Here is a 16,704-nt window from a genome sequence, read left to right as displayed (position 1 = left end):
CTTGTCTTGCTCTATCCTGTCCCCATGCAATCCTTCACCATGGAGAAAGTGTCAAAAAAAGCCTGTTTTTATAACCCTTATGTAGCTGTTAGGATGAAGATCTTCATGGCAACCTTTCCTCACCTTTCCACTTCCTCTTGCCACTTTCCCTGAACTCTCTGGCTCCAACCAGTGGTTTCCTTTCAGTTACTTAATTGTGTTAAGCTTCTTTCAACCTCAAAACCTTGTCCAAGATGCTCCCTCTGCCTATTAGATTCTTCTCTCCCTCTTCAGCTGACCAACCTGTTTCCTGACCCTCCTCCAACACACCCACGACCCCCATGTGCTCTCGGTGTCATAGCTAGGGACTCTGGGGGCACTTATTCAGTTCAGTTCAGTCGCTCAGTCGTGTCCGACTCTTTGCAACCGCGTGAATCACAGCACACCAGGCCTCCCTGTCCATCACCAACTCCCGGGGTTCACTCAAGCTCACATCCATCGAGTCAGTGATGCCATCCAGCCATCTCATCCTCCGTCGTCCCCTTCTCCTCCTGCCCCCAATCCCTCCCAGCATCAGAGTCTTTTCCAATGAGTCAACTCTTCACATGAGGTGGCCAAAGTACTGGAGTTTCAGCTTTAGCATCATTCCTTCCAAAGAATACCCAGGACTGATCTCCTTTAGAATGGCACTTATTACAAACTATAATCCAAATTGTTACATTTTTTCCCTTCTGTATTGTCTTTTTCTCTGTGACAGTGAAATTCCATTTTAGGGCAATTAGTATTTATTTCTTTTAGCTCTCTATCTCTCAGTGCCTGGCATGTAATGGATGCTCAATAAACATTTGTTGATTAACAGATTATGGAGTATAAATATTGTAGAGACATTTAAAAGATATTATCATATAATATCTCAGCCGATTTATAACCCCACTAACCATATATGAGTATTCCTTCTATCACACCCATCCTGACACTGACTGTCATTCTAAATAATTTTTAAACATTTTTACAGGCAAAATTTTACCTCATTATGATTGAAATTGCCTTTCTTTGATTACTAGTGAAGCTGAACACTTTTCACAAATTGGTAGCCTCTCATATATTTTCCGGAGAAGGCAATGGCAACCCACTCCAGTACTCTTGCCTGGAAAATCCCATGGACGGAGGAGCTTGGTAGGCTGCAGTCCATGGGGTCACTGAGGTTCAGATACGACTGAGCGACTTCACTTTCACTTTTCACTTTCATGCCTTGGAAAAGGAAATGGCACCCCACTCCAGTATTCTTGCCTGGAGAATCCCAGGGACAGAGGAGCCTAGTGGGCTGCCATCTATGGGGTCACACAGAGTCAGACATGACTGAAGTGACTTAGCAGCAGCAGCAGCAGCATATATTTTCTGTGATTTTAAAATTCATGTCATAATGCTTTTACTGAACCATTTTTGTTGCACTATTTTGTAAATTTATTTAGATTAATAACCTATAGAACAGTGCCACCCAACCTGCTTAACTTCACTTGAAGGTCTGGACAGATCTGAGAAATACTGCTCCACAAAGTTTACATTTAGTCATTGACGATTCCCCCTTAACTGGGATGATCATGTCATTTATCATGGAAACTTGGGCACTATTGAAAGTAAGGAAGGGTGCCAGTAATAATTAAGCGAAGACAGCAGGTATAAAGCAGGACTGTCCTGTACAAGCTAAGATGTATGGCCTCTTTAACTCATTTCATATGGACTTAGAATTCTCGGGATGTAGGTCTCAGAGCAGAGGTCCAAGTGGTGATCCAGGGATAAACCAAGGATGTATCTTTGCTTAGTTGTTCAGTCATGTCCAACTCTTTGTGACCCCATGGACTGTGACTGGCCAGGCTCCTCTGTCCATGGGGATTCTTCAAGCAAACATACTGGAGTGGGTTGCCATGCCTTCCTCCAGGGGATCTTCCCAACCCAGGGATCGAACCCAGGTCTCCTGAATTGCAGGTGGATTCCTTACCCACTGAGCCCAAACTGAGGATAAACCTGCTTTTTGTCCTGAATTTTAATTCAGATGGCCCTGTGCTGTTCAGTGATTCAGCGGCTCAACCTGTGACTTCCTGTTGCCCCTGCTGCCATCCTCACTCATCTGCCTCACCTGCCTGACCCTTGGAGGCATCTGATGATTTCATACAGTTCTCCTTTCATGATGAGGCCAGTGGCCCAAAGAGCTGCAGGGACCACCCTGCTCCTAACTGTAGAGTTGGGCATAGACAGAGGCAGAGTCAGGTCTCTTGGAAGAGTTCTCTCCTGTCCCACCTCACCACCTCCCTCCACTTCCCAATGCACTCCTCTTGCTCACGTTACACTGACAGTGCCAGCTGCCACTTTCGAATTTTAGAATGCTTCCAATGTTATGTCAAGAAGTGGCCAGAAGTTTTCACTTCCACATATATATATATATATATATATATATATATATATATATATATATATGTATATTTGGCTGTGCTGAGTCTCTATTGCCACGTGGGGGATTTCTCTAGTTGTGGCGATTGGGGGCTACTCTCTAGTTGCGGTATGTGGGCTTCTCATTGTGGTGGCTTCTCTTGTTGCAGAGCACAGACTCTAGGGCGTGCAGGCTTCAGCTGCTGCAGCACGTGGGCTCAGTAGTTGAGGTTCCCGGGCTCCAGAGCATAGGCTCAATAGTTGGGGCACATGGGCTTCCTTGCTCTGTGGCATGTAGGATCTATTCCCAGACCAGGAATAGAAGCCATGTCTTCTGCTTTGGCAGGCAGATTCTTTACCACTGAGCCACCAGGGAAGCTTAAGGTATACACTTTCTCAGCACTTCATCAAGTGATGGGCAAGTGGGCTTCAGTGCCCATCACTTGTAATGCTTTCCTCAGCTCAGGCAGTGTGTCTACAAAATTTCCCAGCTTTTCCTAAACATCCTTTTATGTAATGTATACTCTTCAGTGGACTTCCCAGGTGGCAGGAGATTTAGAGCCGTGGGTTCTATCCTGGGTCAGGAAGATCCCCTAGAGTAGGGCATGGCAACCAACTCCAGTATTCTTGCCTGGAGAATCCCGTGGACAGAGGAGCCTAGCAGGCTGCAGTCTATAGAGTCCACAAAGAATTGGACACGATTGAAGCAACTTAGCACGTACGAATACCCATCAATAAAGCTCAAAAAAAGAAATTCAGAGTTGCTGACAGACTTGCATTTTCAACAAGTGCTAGGAACTTATGGAAAGTACAATCTGATGACAGAAAACGTCTGGGGAAAGAAAGGCTGGAGGGTTTCGACAAGTTGAATTTGCGTTCGTGCCATCCAGTCTGTGGTATGCCTTGATTAGGAAAAGAACAGCAGCCTTCCTCTTTTAATCGTGTCAACAGAGAAGAAATTTCCTACCAGTGGAATTTCCAACAGAGCCTATGTGTACTATTGTGTACTGAACAACTCCAGAGGGCATCATTGATATTGTCATCTATTCGAAGGGAACCAAATGGCCCCTCCTGGTAGGCACCTGAGGTGGGGTTCACAATCCTCCTGGCACTGTTCAGGGCAAGTCTGTGTGGCCATATGCTGAGGTCCTGACTGACACATTCCATGTCAGTTTTCTCTGATAAAGATGCTGTCCCTTTGCTACAGTGAGGCTTGCTTTCTTCACCGATGCCTACAGATTTTTCAGGGTAATCCTCATCTCAAACACGCATTCACCTAGTTTCTGTGAGTGCTGTAGTATTTGTCAAACCAAGTGTCCTGGTTTCAGGTTTAGAAAATAGGTCATTGGAGCTATCTTTGATGAGCTGAGTTTTGCCTAGATTTTGCTATTTCATTTTTACTGAGGAAAGCACAGGAAATAAATGCAATCTCATGGTTTGCTATAAAATCAAAATATTTCAGATAATTTTTTAAAGTTGCATTTTTTTTCATTAAAGCATAGTTCTATAAATGGAAGAAAAAAAATTATTTTAGGTGTGTATAGGAACCATCTCCAAAATAGCTTCATCACAGACTAATAAGTTAAATCAACTCATTTGCCCTACAGAAATAAAAGAGACACACCATGTAGTCAACCTACCTAAGGGAGATAGACTTTGGTTTTGAACTGCTGGAGGAACCAACTTTGTATTTCCCAAGTAGGAAAGTGATAAAATGAGGCAAGACATTTCTAAAAGGTTCTTAAGCTAGAAGAAGCCTTTTAGTGCATTCCCTTAATCATTCAGTCAGTTAATTCGTACTATTTGCTTAACACTGGGAGCAGGCAGTCCACCTTCTTCATGAGGAAGCTGAGGTCACAAAAGTGGTTAGAGACACTGCAGGAAAGAAAGCCCAGATGTTCTATACTCAGGACACTCCACCCCACAGTGCCGTTAAATATTCCCATACAGTCACACTCAGGTGATCAAACAGGAGAGCATCTGTGTACTGCATGTGACTTGCATGTAATTCATGTAATAAAGATAAAATACAAACCCCTTTGCTAGCCACATCTTTATTACTCTAAGTGCCACAACTTAGAGAAGGTTCAGCATTAGGGCTGATAACTTCAGAATTAGTTTGGAAATTTTGCAAATAAATCTTTCCCCCATCTATTCTTACTCCTTATGATTTAAATATTTCAGTTGTGTCTTTTCGCAAATGTTGCCTTTACAGATTAGAATCCTATAAATAGCACTAATCTCTAAGGAAGGTGATCTCATCCAGACCCTTTAAGTATTATTCCAGTTTCCTATCCATGTCAAAATGAAGACCTCAATCTCAGGTGGCTGCCTTCTTAAAGGAGTTTATAATAATGTGAAATTCATTTTCTGTGATGTCTAGACTCTTCCTTTTAGACAATGAAATTCTCCGACTTGCTGATTACTGCTGAACTTGTTGACAATTGAGGATGTTGACTGGAGCACGTACGTGCAGAGGGGAACAGCTGCTCTTGCCAGCTGCCTTGTTCTCTGTATAGACATAAACACTGTGCAAAGAGCCTCTGCAGGTCAGGAGACAGAGAACTCACTGAGGTGGCTATAAGGAATCAGTTTTGCTTAGTCAATTCATCTATATGTATCTGGACCAGGGTATGCTGAGCTCTTAGCTCTGTGACTAAGGGTAAGGATTCTGAAGCCCAGCTACCTGGAATCAATATCTGGCTCTGCCACCCAGCTTTCTAGCTTTTGGCATTATTTGCTTAACCTGTCTTCAGCTTCCTTACCTATAGATGGAGATACTAGGTGTTGTATTTTTTTAATAGGGCTTTTGAGGATTAAATGTAACTATTAATAATTCCAGCAGCAAATATCAATCAAGTTCCTATTCCATTCCAATTACCAGGAACAAGATAGAAATAGCCTCTCCCTTTATAGAATTTAGAGTCTTTTTTTCACACCCAAACTCTGATCCATTTGAGGTTGTAAAGTCAATGGTGAAATGTGACCACATTTTGTTTTAAATGGATTAGGATAGGATTTTACAAAATAAGAGTTTGAGGAAACTTTTTAATATTTTTATATGTATGTATGGCCTGGGTCTTGATCTAACATGGATTTTTTTAGTCTAATAAAGATCAGCAATTAAACAGCAACTTGGGTATAGCTTATGTGATAAGTGAAGTATCATGGGAACATGGTAAAGTCATACGATCCCCTTCCGATAAGCACACAGAATCAGAGAAACTGTCCAGGAGGAAGTGACGTTGAAGCTGAGACTTAAAGGATGAGTAGAAATTAACCAAAAGAAGTTGGGGGAGGTTGGACAGGAAGCAGTTCCTTTAAGAGCAGTAAGGAGCCCTGGTTAATGAAGCCAGGAGAGAGCTGTTCAGATTTGCACGGTGTGTGTGGGGGGGTGGGGGGGTGGGGGGTGGGGGGGTGGGGGGTGGGGGTGGAGGGGGCGGGTGGAGGTGGTGGTGGCATCTTCGTTGTGGCACATGGGCTTAGTTGCCCCATGGCACGTATGATCTTAGTTCCCCTGAGCAGGTATCAAGCCTGAGTCCCTTGCATTGGAAGGCAGATTCATAACCACTGGGCCACCAGGAAAATCTCTCAGATTTGCATTTTAGAAAAGCACTCTGGCTGCTTGTACAGAATGGGCAGATTTGGTAGGGAGAGTGTTTAGTAATTTCAGGACACAGTGGTCTAGACTAGGGTGGGAGCAGTGGGCACTGAGAGGGGACAGAACCCTGGTGATTGATGGGGCTGAAAGCGTTGGTCTGGGATGACACCCACCTGACTCACATGTCTGACAACTAATTTACAGAGGCTGCAAGGGACAAATCTAAGTCTGTAAGCCCCAAGCCCCTGACTTGAGGAACTGTTCCTGTAAACGGGAAGACGGCCTTTCCATCATTTTGCAAGTCATTTCTTCATCACATTGGACATATCTGTAGACTATTGCCGGGCCTAGCAGTTGGCAGGGTTTCACATTCCAAAGTGGGACGGCTCTTGGCAGGAGATGGAAAGCTGGAAGCAAAATGCAAACTGGGCGAGCTAGGCACCTTGTATGAAGAGAAAAGAGAAAAAAAAAAAGGGATGGTACTTTCCCATCTGATCCAGAATATCTGGTCAGAAAATAATTTTAAAGGACAGATAATTCAAAGATGTTTCTATTTGGCTTTGAAATGCCGTGCATTTTTGGCAGGGATCTATCTTGCCAAATGTTTTGCTAAAGCGTCATTTTGCATTCCCTGAACACAGACCATCTGGGCAGCAGGGGGCTGAGCCTGAACCCAGGAGGGAGTCTGGAGGGCTGGCTGAGGAGGTCCTGATGCTTGAAAATTGGACGGAGACCACAGCTCTCTCTTATCACCCCAGTTGATCAACATGTGTCTGTCTACCTGTGTCCTGCCACAGAGTACGAGCTTTTTCTGACCTAAGCCTTCACATGGTGACTTGAAAAGTAGCTCCCTAGTTTTCAGCACACAGTGTGTCCTGCTCCTATCTCTGGACACTCACAGGGCTACCTCTATTCCGCAGGGGGCAGCCCACTGACCCAGGGCTCCACAGCAACCTCAAAATCAAACCATATTTGGAGCAGAAGGCAGGCTGTTTACAGATGTTACCATAAAAGACATTTTAAGTTATATTCCGTCCTATTTTACAGAAGAGCTGTAAACGGGACAGACCAGAAGGCCCCTTTCCTGTTATTCATAAATAAGATAGCTGCTTCCAGACAAGTGAAAAGATTAGCTTATCTTCCCTGGCTCAAGCCTACCTAAGAGAGGAAAAGAGTCTCATTGCACAGAAATCACTTAAACAAAGGGTCTCTCCCATTTAGAACTTGGAAGAAATGTCAGGGTGGCAGCCACTCCCTACTAAAGAATTCCAAGCATTCCCCCTTTTCTCAATCTGGAGGGTGCCAAGCCAGGGTAGTGGCTTGGTCCAGACTAGAATTCACAGGGAATAATTAGTAACAGGCCCAAATCTGGAAGTTCAAGGAAACTGGTTTTCCCCAATCTGTAGTAAAATTAAGCACTGATTTTTTTTCTTGTTCTTCATTTTCTTAAAAAATTTTTTTCCCGCTTTATTGAAGTACAATTGACATATAAAATTATTAGATGTTTTAAGTGTCCACCATGGTGATTTCATATCTATAAATTATATATATATATATATGGGACCCTATATATATGGGGCCCCCCACCCCTACACCTAGTTACACCCATCACCTCGTGTATCATTTTTTGTTTTTTTGCCTGTGGAAGAACACTTAAGTTCCAAGTACTGTTTTTCATAATCAGAAAAGAGGGCATTTCCTTCTTCCCCAGAGTTGGCTAACAGTTTCTTCACAGGAAACTCGCAATCCTTAAAAGATGCTCTGTGACCCAACTCCTTTTCCCAAGTGTCAGTTCTTTCATTTCATAGAACCTTGTTCCTAAAGAGGATGAGCTAACAAACTAACGCCGTTGCAGTGTTTTGAAAAACCCAGCAGACGTTTCTTTGACTCGATTTTCCGAAAACCTGAAGGAAGCCAAGCCACGGGGCATGTGACCTGACACCCACCTCTTCCCCTCCTTTAATGCCTCCTAGGTTGGAGGTGGCCAAGGCGGACTTCGGAGGCATGCCCAGACCTTTAGAACAGATTCCCCACCTCCATGCCAGACACTAGTCCCATCTGCACTCCTCTGTTCCTCATACACACACGTCTCATAGGTCATTCTCAGAGAGCAGCCAGGAAGGGAAAGAAAACGCGTGCTAAAGCAACAGGTTCCACCCACAGCCTGAACTTGGAAGGGGAGGCTGGAGCCAGGCGACAGGAGCTGGGCGGCGCAGGGAGAGGAAGCGGCGAGGAGGAAGGTGGAAGGGAAATGATGGTGCATGACCACGGAGCACACGTCACTCGGGCTCCCACATGGGCTCGTGTATGTGCGCGTGTAGGGGGAGGGAGGTCCTGCAAGGGGTCACCCGGGGACTTCCGCGTGGGTTTCGGAGGCAGGGGCCTGCGCTTTGGGGTGCCGGGAGGTTTAGGCGGGGTAGTGAACCCCGCAGAGAGGGCTTGAGGCGCGCGCAGGAAATATGAGTGTGTTTGGGGGGTTAAAATTCACCACTCTCCCCAGGGAGCCGGCCCTGCTAAGTGGCCATGTCTGCGTCCCTTTGGCCCCCAAGTCCCCTTCCCTTGGGCCTTTTCCCGGCCCCTCCAACCTCGTCCCCTCCCGGCCTCCCGCCCCAGCCTGCGGCCGAGAAAGCCGGGAGAGCGGACTCCGCCGCGCCCGGCAGCCTCTGGGCATGCTCGGTGGCGGGACCCGCTCCGCGCCGGCAGGGCGCGTCCTCCTTCCCCCAGGGCGGCGGCGGCGCCTGCAGCCACGGCCGCCGCGCCCCGGCCCCGCACACCTTTGGGGGCGGCGGGAGCCACCCTGCCCAGTGGGAGCCGAGAGGGCCCCCCACCCGGAGCCTTCCCGCGAGCAGAGGCGGGGCTGGCTCAAGGGGCGCGGAGGCGGGAGTGAGACCTCCGAGCTGCCTGCGGTTTCTTAGAAAGTAAAGCTCAGCTCTCTAGCGGAGCCGGCCTCCCGGCCGCCGGCGGGGGCGGGGCGGGGCCGGGTAGGGGGTGGTCTCCGCGCCTAGCTCGAGGTGCGAATTTAGTAGCCGCCCACCCTCTTCTTGGTGCCCGCCCCCAGGGAATTAGAATTCTCTGGGAAAGTGTCTGGTTGTCGGAGAATCCCTGGAGCGGGGTGCGGGGGCACACCCGGCACAAAATGGTTAAAAAAGTCCACGCGCGACTAGGGTCACCTGTTATGAAAAGTCTGCGCACCAGCGCCTGGGCACCCCCTTTGCTGATTTGAGGGTCAGTAGTCCGGAGGAAATCCGCTCGTCGCAGGGGAAAGGATGCAATGAGGGAAGCCTCAAGCCGTGCCGGCTCCCACCCCGACGCCTTCTCGGGGGCGCACCTCCAGCCTGACGGGCGCGGGGCACTACTGGGCCGGGGCGTTCGCGGCGGGCGGCGGGCGGCCAGCCGGAGCAGGCTCGGTCAGCGGCTCACTCTCTCTGCCTCCTCCCCCCAGGATTACCGAGAGGATGGGATGGATCTAGGCAGTGACGCCGGCAGCAGCAGCAGCAACAGCAGCCGCGCCAGTTCGCAGTCCAACTCCACCAAAGTGACCCCTTGCTCCGAGTGCAAATCCTCGTCGTCGCCGGGGGGCAGCCTGGACTTGGTGTCTGCCCTGGAGGACTATGAGGAGCCCTTCCCTGTCTACCAGAAGAAGGTGATTGATGAGTGGGCGCCGGAGGAGGACGGGGAGGAGAAGGAAGAGGAGGACGGGCGCCACGAGCGAGGGTACAGAGATGACCGCTGTCCGGCCCGGGAGCCGGGGGACGTGAGCGCCGGGACCCGCAGCGGCGGGGGCAGGAGCGCCACCACCGCCATGCCGCCCCCGGTGCCCAACGGCAACCTCCACCCGCACGAGCTCCAGGACCTCAGGCACAATGGCAACGTGGTGGTGGCCGGCCGGCCGAGCGGCTCCCGGGCCCCGCGCCGGGCGGTCCAGAAGCCCCAGCCGGCAGGGGGCCGGCGCGGCGGCCGGGGCCCGGCGGCCGGGGGCCTCTGCCTTCAGCCCACGGACAGCGGGACGTGCGTCCCCGAGGAGCCCCCGGTTCCCCCTATGGACTGGGAGGCGCTGGAGAAGCATCTGGCTGGGTTGCAGTTCCGGGAGCAGGAGGTGCGGAACCAAGGCCAGACGAGGACCAACTCCACCTCCGTAAGTTGGCCGGGGTGCGTGCTCACGCGCGCACACACGTACCCACCCCGCGCACGGCCCGCACGCTCCCTCCCCGCGCTCGCGCCAGCCGCCGGCCCCATTCATTCAGCCGCGAGGGTGGGGGCCGGGCCGGGGAGGCTGTCTTCTGCTTCCCCGGGGTACGGTTGCTCAGTCTTTGAGCTGTCTGGGTTTGCAGGATGGGCGGAGAGGAGGGAGGGGCAGACAGAGGGCAACGGAAAGTCGGGTTAGTGGAACTGGCGACTCATTTTAATGGAATTACTTATGGAGACGAGACTGTGAGTCACTTGCCTGAAAATAAATCCGGGGAGATTTTGGCACCAAAGCCGGTACCCTGCGGGTGATATTTCAAGTCGTAATACTCGTGGTTTTGTCAGGCGTGGCGGGTCTCCCTTCGCTGCCACTGATGTCTCGCCCATATATAGGCTGTCCCTGCGCAGAAGCATGCATTCGCCTGCCCACACCTCCGGTGAGGCAGCACGCGTTGTTCCCTCTTGACGTGTGTGCGGATGCTCCGGAATTGGAATGGGCTGACCGCCCTACTCAGACTTTTTTCCTTTCTGAAACCCGACTTATTGTTGACCTGCTAGGATAAGGGAGTGGTTCTTTCCTCTGTCGGCTGACTCACCCCACTGTCCGGTGAATCCCTCCTAGTTTTGATAAGGAGCCACTTGCAGTTCCTTACCAGAGGCTTGTGCCTCAGTTCAGGAAACTCAGAGAGGAAAGGGTACTAGAGTGGAAAAGAGGGAGGGAAGGGGGGCTGCATCTATAAGAAGCTCTGGCAGGTTCACACTTGTCTCGACATCTCTTTTTGCCCCTGAGAGGAGAGCAGATAAATGACTTAAAAGGACAGCGTTATGAGAGTAGCTCCTCTATTTATCACTGTTTCGGGAGAAAGCAACAGTTGTAATTCGAAATCATTAATGACAATCGTACGTGCGGTTGAAGGGTACACAGTTTAAGTGAGAGTCTCTCTGTGTGTGGCAGCTGTGTGGCAGTGTGGGAGAATGCTTGCTTGCAGGTGTAATTTTTGGCTTCCTTGCCCCAGGGCTACTGGAAATTGGGTGCATGCACTTATGACTTCAGGGGTAAGGGCAGTAACTGTGTTTCACAGAGAAATTGGCCTGGTTTCTATGAGAGACAGCTCTTGGCTGACAGAGCCTATTGGTTAGTGTCCCTTGAGAAAGTACCTATTAAATTAACACACTCGTTTTAATCCCAGCTGTTTACCATGGCCACTAGCAGACTCGGAATCTTTCCATTACGGCCAGTACTTGCTCTTGTATATTGCAATTCAAAACATCCTTCTCCCACTTAGTGCTGAGAAAAAATATCTGATTAAGCTCCCTGGACTTAAACAGTGACTTGGAGATAAATAAGTTTCCTTTACTATGGCCTGACATTTTTACATTCCAGGAAAATGTAATCATTGGGTTATGCATGCAAAGTTAGGGTTTAATGATGACAATGAGCTCCATTATTCTGAATGTTCTTGAGCACCCATGTTGTTGTTGGTCAGTTACTAGGTTATGTCTGACTCTGGGACCCCATGGACTGCAGCATGCCAGGTTTCCCTGTCCTTCTCTATCTCCTGGAATTTGCTTAAACTCATGTGCATCGAGTCGGTGATGCCATCCAACCATCTCATCCTCTGTCACCTCCTTCTTCTCCTGCCCTCAATCTTTCCCAGCCTCAGGATCTTTTCCAATGAGTTAGCTCTTTGCATCAGATGGCCAAAGTATTAGAGCTTCAGCTTCAGCATCAGTCCTTCCAGTGAATATTCAGGATTGATTTCCTTTAGGATTGACTGGTTTGATCTCCTTGCTGTCCAAGGGACTCTTCATAACTTCTGTGCTAAATTCAAAGTCTGATTCCCAGGGCTGCAGTGACACATGTGTCCACAGAGGCCTGGAATTATGGTGAGCAATGTAGGGATACAGATTGACTTCCTTCTAGGAACTTAAAATCTAATGGCTCACCAAACAGACCTGCCTCTGCCAACACACACACACACACTCCTTTCTAGCTATTGTGGAGACTGAATCTTTCCTTCTTGGGCCATCTTTGAAACCTGAGGTGTCTTGTCTCCTCACCTAGTAAACGGTTTGCTTGTGTGGGTTCCTCCTCCTTCCTTCCCTCACCCTCCTGAAGATGTCCCCTCTGGGCATTTCTTTCACAGAAATTTGGGTTCCATTGCTCTAAAGCAAGTATGTGTATAGGAAAAATGGGAGGGGGAAATGGCCTTTGAGGTTGTTGAATATTGAATTTTTCCATAGTTTGGAAAAATTTGAACAAAACTACTAGCCATTATTGGGTTAAAATAGTGATTATCAAGCTGTAAGTTCTCCCTGAAATCAGCTTATCACATTTTTAAAAAATAAAATTAAATGGAATGTCCTATAGTGACTGATTTTTTTTTGAAGTTTTATTTCAGTTGTATGTAGACACTGGGTTATAGTGTAAGATTTCTTTTGCTCTGTGGGTCACTGTCATAAAAGTATGGAAAACACTGATTAAAATCTTGTTTACTTCTGCCTGGAATAAGTGTGAGAATTTATAACCCTGGGGACAGAAGCTTGAGAGTCACAAAGGTGTTGGTGTGGAAGAAGTCTGTCTTGAAGGAACTGCTCAAATCGAGTGTTATTTTTTCAGTTCAGTTCAGTTTAGTCGCTCAGTCGTGTCTGACTCTTTGTGACCCCATGAATCGCAGCACGCCAGGCCTCCCTGTCCATCACCAACTCCCGGAGTTCACTCAGACTCATGTCCATCGAGTCCATGATGCCATCCAGCCATCTCATCCTTTGTCGTCCCCTTCTCCTCCTGCCCACAATCCCTCCCAGCATCAGAGTCTTTTCCAGTGAGTCAAGTCTTCACATGAGGTGGCCAAAGTACTGGAGTTTCAGCTTCAGCACCATTCCCTCCAAAGAAATCCCAGGGCTGATCTCCTTCAGAATGGACTGGTTGGATCTCCTTGCAGTCCAAGGGACTCTCAAGAGTCTCCTCCAACACCACAGTTCAAAAGCATCAATTCTTCGGCACTCAGCCTTCTTCACAGTCCAACTCTCACATCTATACATGACCACTGGAAAAACCATAGCCTTGACTAGACGGACCTTTGTTGGCAAAGTAATGTCTCTGCTTTTGAATATGCTATCTATGTTGGTCATAACTTTTCTTCCAAGGAGTAAGGGTCTTTTAATTTCACGGCTGCAATCACCATCTGCAGTGATTTTGGAGCCCCCCAAAATAAAGTTTGACACTGTTTCCACTGTTTCCCCATCTATTTCCCATGAAGTGATGGGCACCTCCTTAAAAGCTGGGTGTGGAATTTGACAGAAAACAACAAAATTCTGTAAAGCAATTATCCTTCAATAAAAAATAAATAACATAAAAAGTTGTGTGCAGGTTTCCCTGGTGGCTCTGGTGAAGAATCTGCCTGCCAATGCAGGAGACACGGGTTCAATCCCTGGTCCAGGAAGATCCCACGTGCTCCGGAGCAACTGAGCCGAAACACCGTAACTGCTGAGCCTGTGCACTAGAGCCTGGGAACCTCAGTTACTGAGCCCATGTGCTGCAACTGCTGAAGTCCGTGTACCCCAGAGCCTGTGCTTTGCAACGAGAGAAGCCACTGCAAGCGGTAAAGAACATACCTGCCAATGCAAGAGATGTAAGAGATGAGAGTTCAGTCCCTGGGTTGGGAAGATCCTCTGAAGGAGGGCATGGTAACCTATTCCAGTATTCATGCCTGGAAAATCCCATGGACAGAGGAGCCTGGTGGGCTGTGTCCACAGGGTTGCAAAGAGTGGGACACTACTGAAGCAACTTAGCACGCACGCACTGCAATGAGAGGCCTGTGCACTGCAGCTGGAGAGTAGCCCCTGCTCTCCACAGCTGGAGAAAAGCCCGCGCAGCAGCGGAGACCCAGCACAGCCATAAATAAATAAATCATCTTTAAACAGGGCTGTATGCAAATATATTTAAGTGGAGTTAATACATAGTACTGAGAGGAAGGGTATAAAATGAAAAAGAAGGGCACCTCTTTTTCCTCTGTGAGGAGACCTAAATAAGCTATTCCCACCTCTCGACTTTTGCCTGTGCGGTTAGCTCTGTGTGGAATTGAGTGACTGGTTCCTTGTCATCATCTCAGACTGTACTCAACTCACTTCCTCGGAGAGGCTGTCCCTAAGCCCCCTCCCAAGTGCAGCGTAAGGCACTCCACCCTCTACCCAGGCACTCCTTGTGTATTTTCTTAGTGCTTGTCACTGCCTGACATGATCGTATTCAGTTCTTCATTTTTGGTCTTTTTAGAATCCAATTGGAATGCAGTGGGCTAGCCTGCATTGTTTTATTGCTGTAACCTAGTATCTGTGTTAGTTCTTGAATATTGAATGAATGAAGTGTTTATAAGACTCACATGCCCCAGACCTAAAAACCAGTCCCCTTATTGTACTGTTGAGAAAATTGAGCCCCAGAGAGGTTAGGTGATTTGCAGAAGTCCCCAGTAAGAAAATCATGAAAGGGATTTTGTTCTTTCTTCTATTGCTAGATTGGGGTTTTTTCCTTTCTCCAGTTGTGGGGTTTTGCTTAAAATTAATTGAAATAAAAGGAAAGAGCTTCCACCTTTCTGAAATGACTTAAAGGGTTTCCTAATGGCAGGTCCTCTCTTGTGTTTCCTCAGTGTTAAGGACAAGTAAACTAGGAGATCATCAAAATCCCATGACTTTATGAGTCTCTTCTCACAGACAGGCTTTGGTTGGTTTGGTTTGAATGGAATAATATTGAGTTCTGTCCATCAAAGCAGTGACAGCCTCCTCACCCTTATTCATGCCCCTTTCTTCCTCTCACCTACAGTGACAGGCTCAAAACGAAGGACTGAGATTGCAAAGATGTGTTGACAATCAGCTGTCTCTAATCTAGGGAAGATTTAGAGGCAAATTTAAAAACACAGTGTTTGGGTAGAATGAAAAACCTAGGGCTCACCTTAACTTTGTGACCATTTCAAGTAGCTAATCTCTTCTGCTGCCAGTGGATGGGGAGGAGCGTGGATACCCCTGGGAACTGTCTTTGGTGTCAGAACAGGAGGGGCCTGGGGAGTCTTGAAGGAGCCTCTGGTGACCTAACTTCCTGCTGTCTTCTCTGAGCCATTCCAGCACAAACCTGCATGGCCTCAGATGGCCCAGCCCCTCCTCAATGTCCAGCCCCTCACCTTGATGTCAGAGCCTTGAGGGCAGTGAGGTCACTTTACTCCACTGCCTTATCCCCAGTAGCTCCCTTGGGCCCCAGGAATGCCTGGCATTATGGAGGGGCTGGGTAGGGGGTGAGGTTCCATCCAACAACCAGAACTATTCCCCGAAGTCCCCCCTTCAGTTGGCCAGACCTCACCCCCATCCCGTGTCCCTATGTTTCTCATGGTCCTGCCCTGCACCTGCAGGTGTGTAAAGGCTCTTGGTAAACTCAAGGGCCGCACGCAACCCAGAACTAGAACACCAAGTTATGTGAGTCCTGCCCCCATATGTTCACTGTGCTGTGCTGTGCTTAATCGCTCTGCTGTGCTTAATTGCTCTGCTGCTGCTGCTAAGGCACTTCAGTCGTGTCTGACTCTGTGCGATCCCACAGACGGCAGCCCACCAGGCTCCCCCGTCCCTGGGATTCTCCAGGCAAGAACACTGGAGTGGGTTGCCATTTCCTTCTCCAATGCATGAAAGTGAAAAGTGAAAGTGAAGTCGCTCAGTCGCATCCGACTCTTAGAGACCCCATGGACTTCAGCCCACCAGGCTCCTCCGTCCATGGGATTTTCCAGGCAAGAGTACTGGAGTGGGGTGCTGTTGACTTCTCCAGCTTAATCGCTCAGTCATGTTCAATTTTTTGTCACCCTATGGATTGTAGCCCAGCAGGCTCTGTCCATGGGGATTCTCCAGGTGAGAATACTGGAAAGGGTTGCCATACCCTCCTCCAGGGGATCTTCCCAACCCAGGGATTGAACCCAGGTTTCCCGTATCGAAGGCAGATTCTTTACCATCTGAGCCACCGGGAAAGCCCATTGTCTTCCTGCCTCCTCTTTGAGAACTGGTATGGACAACTCTTAAGGAAACCTGAATTTCTCTTCCTATTTCCCTCTTCTGAACACATTGCCAAGTGGTCAGCTTTCCCTTTCTCCTGCTTCTCCAGGACCTTAGTTTGTCACAGTATCATTCTTCTGTCTCCCCATCACCCCAGGTGGAGTTGGGGTGCCCACTGCCTCAACCTACTCCTCTTCCTAAATGGAGTACAACTTCATTCCTTTTTCTCAATGGTCTTTCTGTGAAATTTTTTCAGGCTTTGTGATACTTCATGTTGAGCCTATTCTACCTCTGGAAAGTCACTCCTTTTTTCTCCCTTTGACTTCTCCTTTTGATTTTTTATTTAAAAAAAAAAAAGACTGCTCCATTGAGGCAGAATTGACATACAATTAACTGCACATTTAAAGTATGCAGTCTGATGAGTTGTGACTTATGTGTACACCAGTGAAACCATGGCTAAAGTCGAGGTAATGAACCTATCTTTC

General features: G+C 48.3%; 1 protein-coding gene across 5 annotated transcripts in view; it reads left to right on the top strand.

Moving 5' to 3' along the window:
* Positions 1–16,704, top strand: part of SCHIP1 (schwannomin interacting protein 1) — a 186,518-nt gene that overhangs the window by 25,302 nt on the left and 144,512 nt on the right. The window contains exons 1-2 of one of the 5 annotated variants that reach the window (XM_069561530.1): positions 8,113–8,312; positions 9,450–10,142. In XM_069561530.1, coding sequence (XP_069417631.1) covers positions 8,259–8,312; positions 9,450–10,142 — 747 coding nt within the window. In that variant the 5' untranslated portion in view covers positions 8,113–8,258. Of the gene's footprint in view, positions 1–8,112; positions 8,313–8,724; positions 10,143–16,704 lie in introns of those variants that run through there. The other 4 variants (XM_069561541.1, XM_069561563.1, XM_069561552.1 and 1 more) reach the window with 4 other exon arrangements.

Source organism: Ovis canadensis, chromosome 1 (assembly GCF_042477335.2).
Source record: "Ovis canadensis isolate MfBH-ARS-UI-01 breed Bighorn chromosome 1, ARS-UI_OviCan_v2, whole genome shotgun sequence".
In the NCBI taxonomy this organism is placed as follows: domain Eukaryota; kingdom Metazoa; phylum Chordata; class Mammalia; order Artiodactyla; family Bovidae; genus Ovis; species Ovis canadensis.
This window is presented reverse-complemented; position numbering and strand designations above follow the sequence as displayed.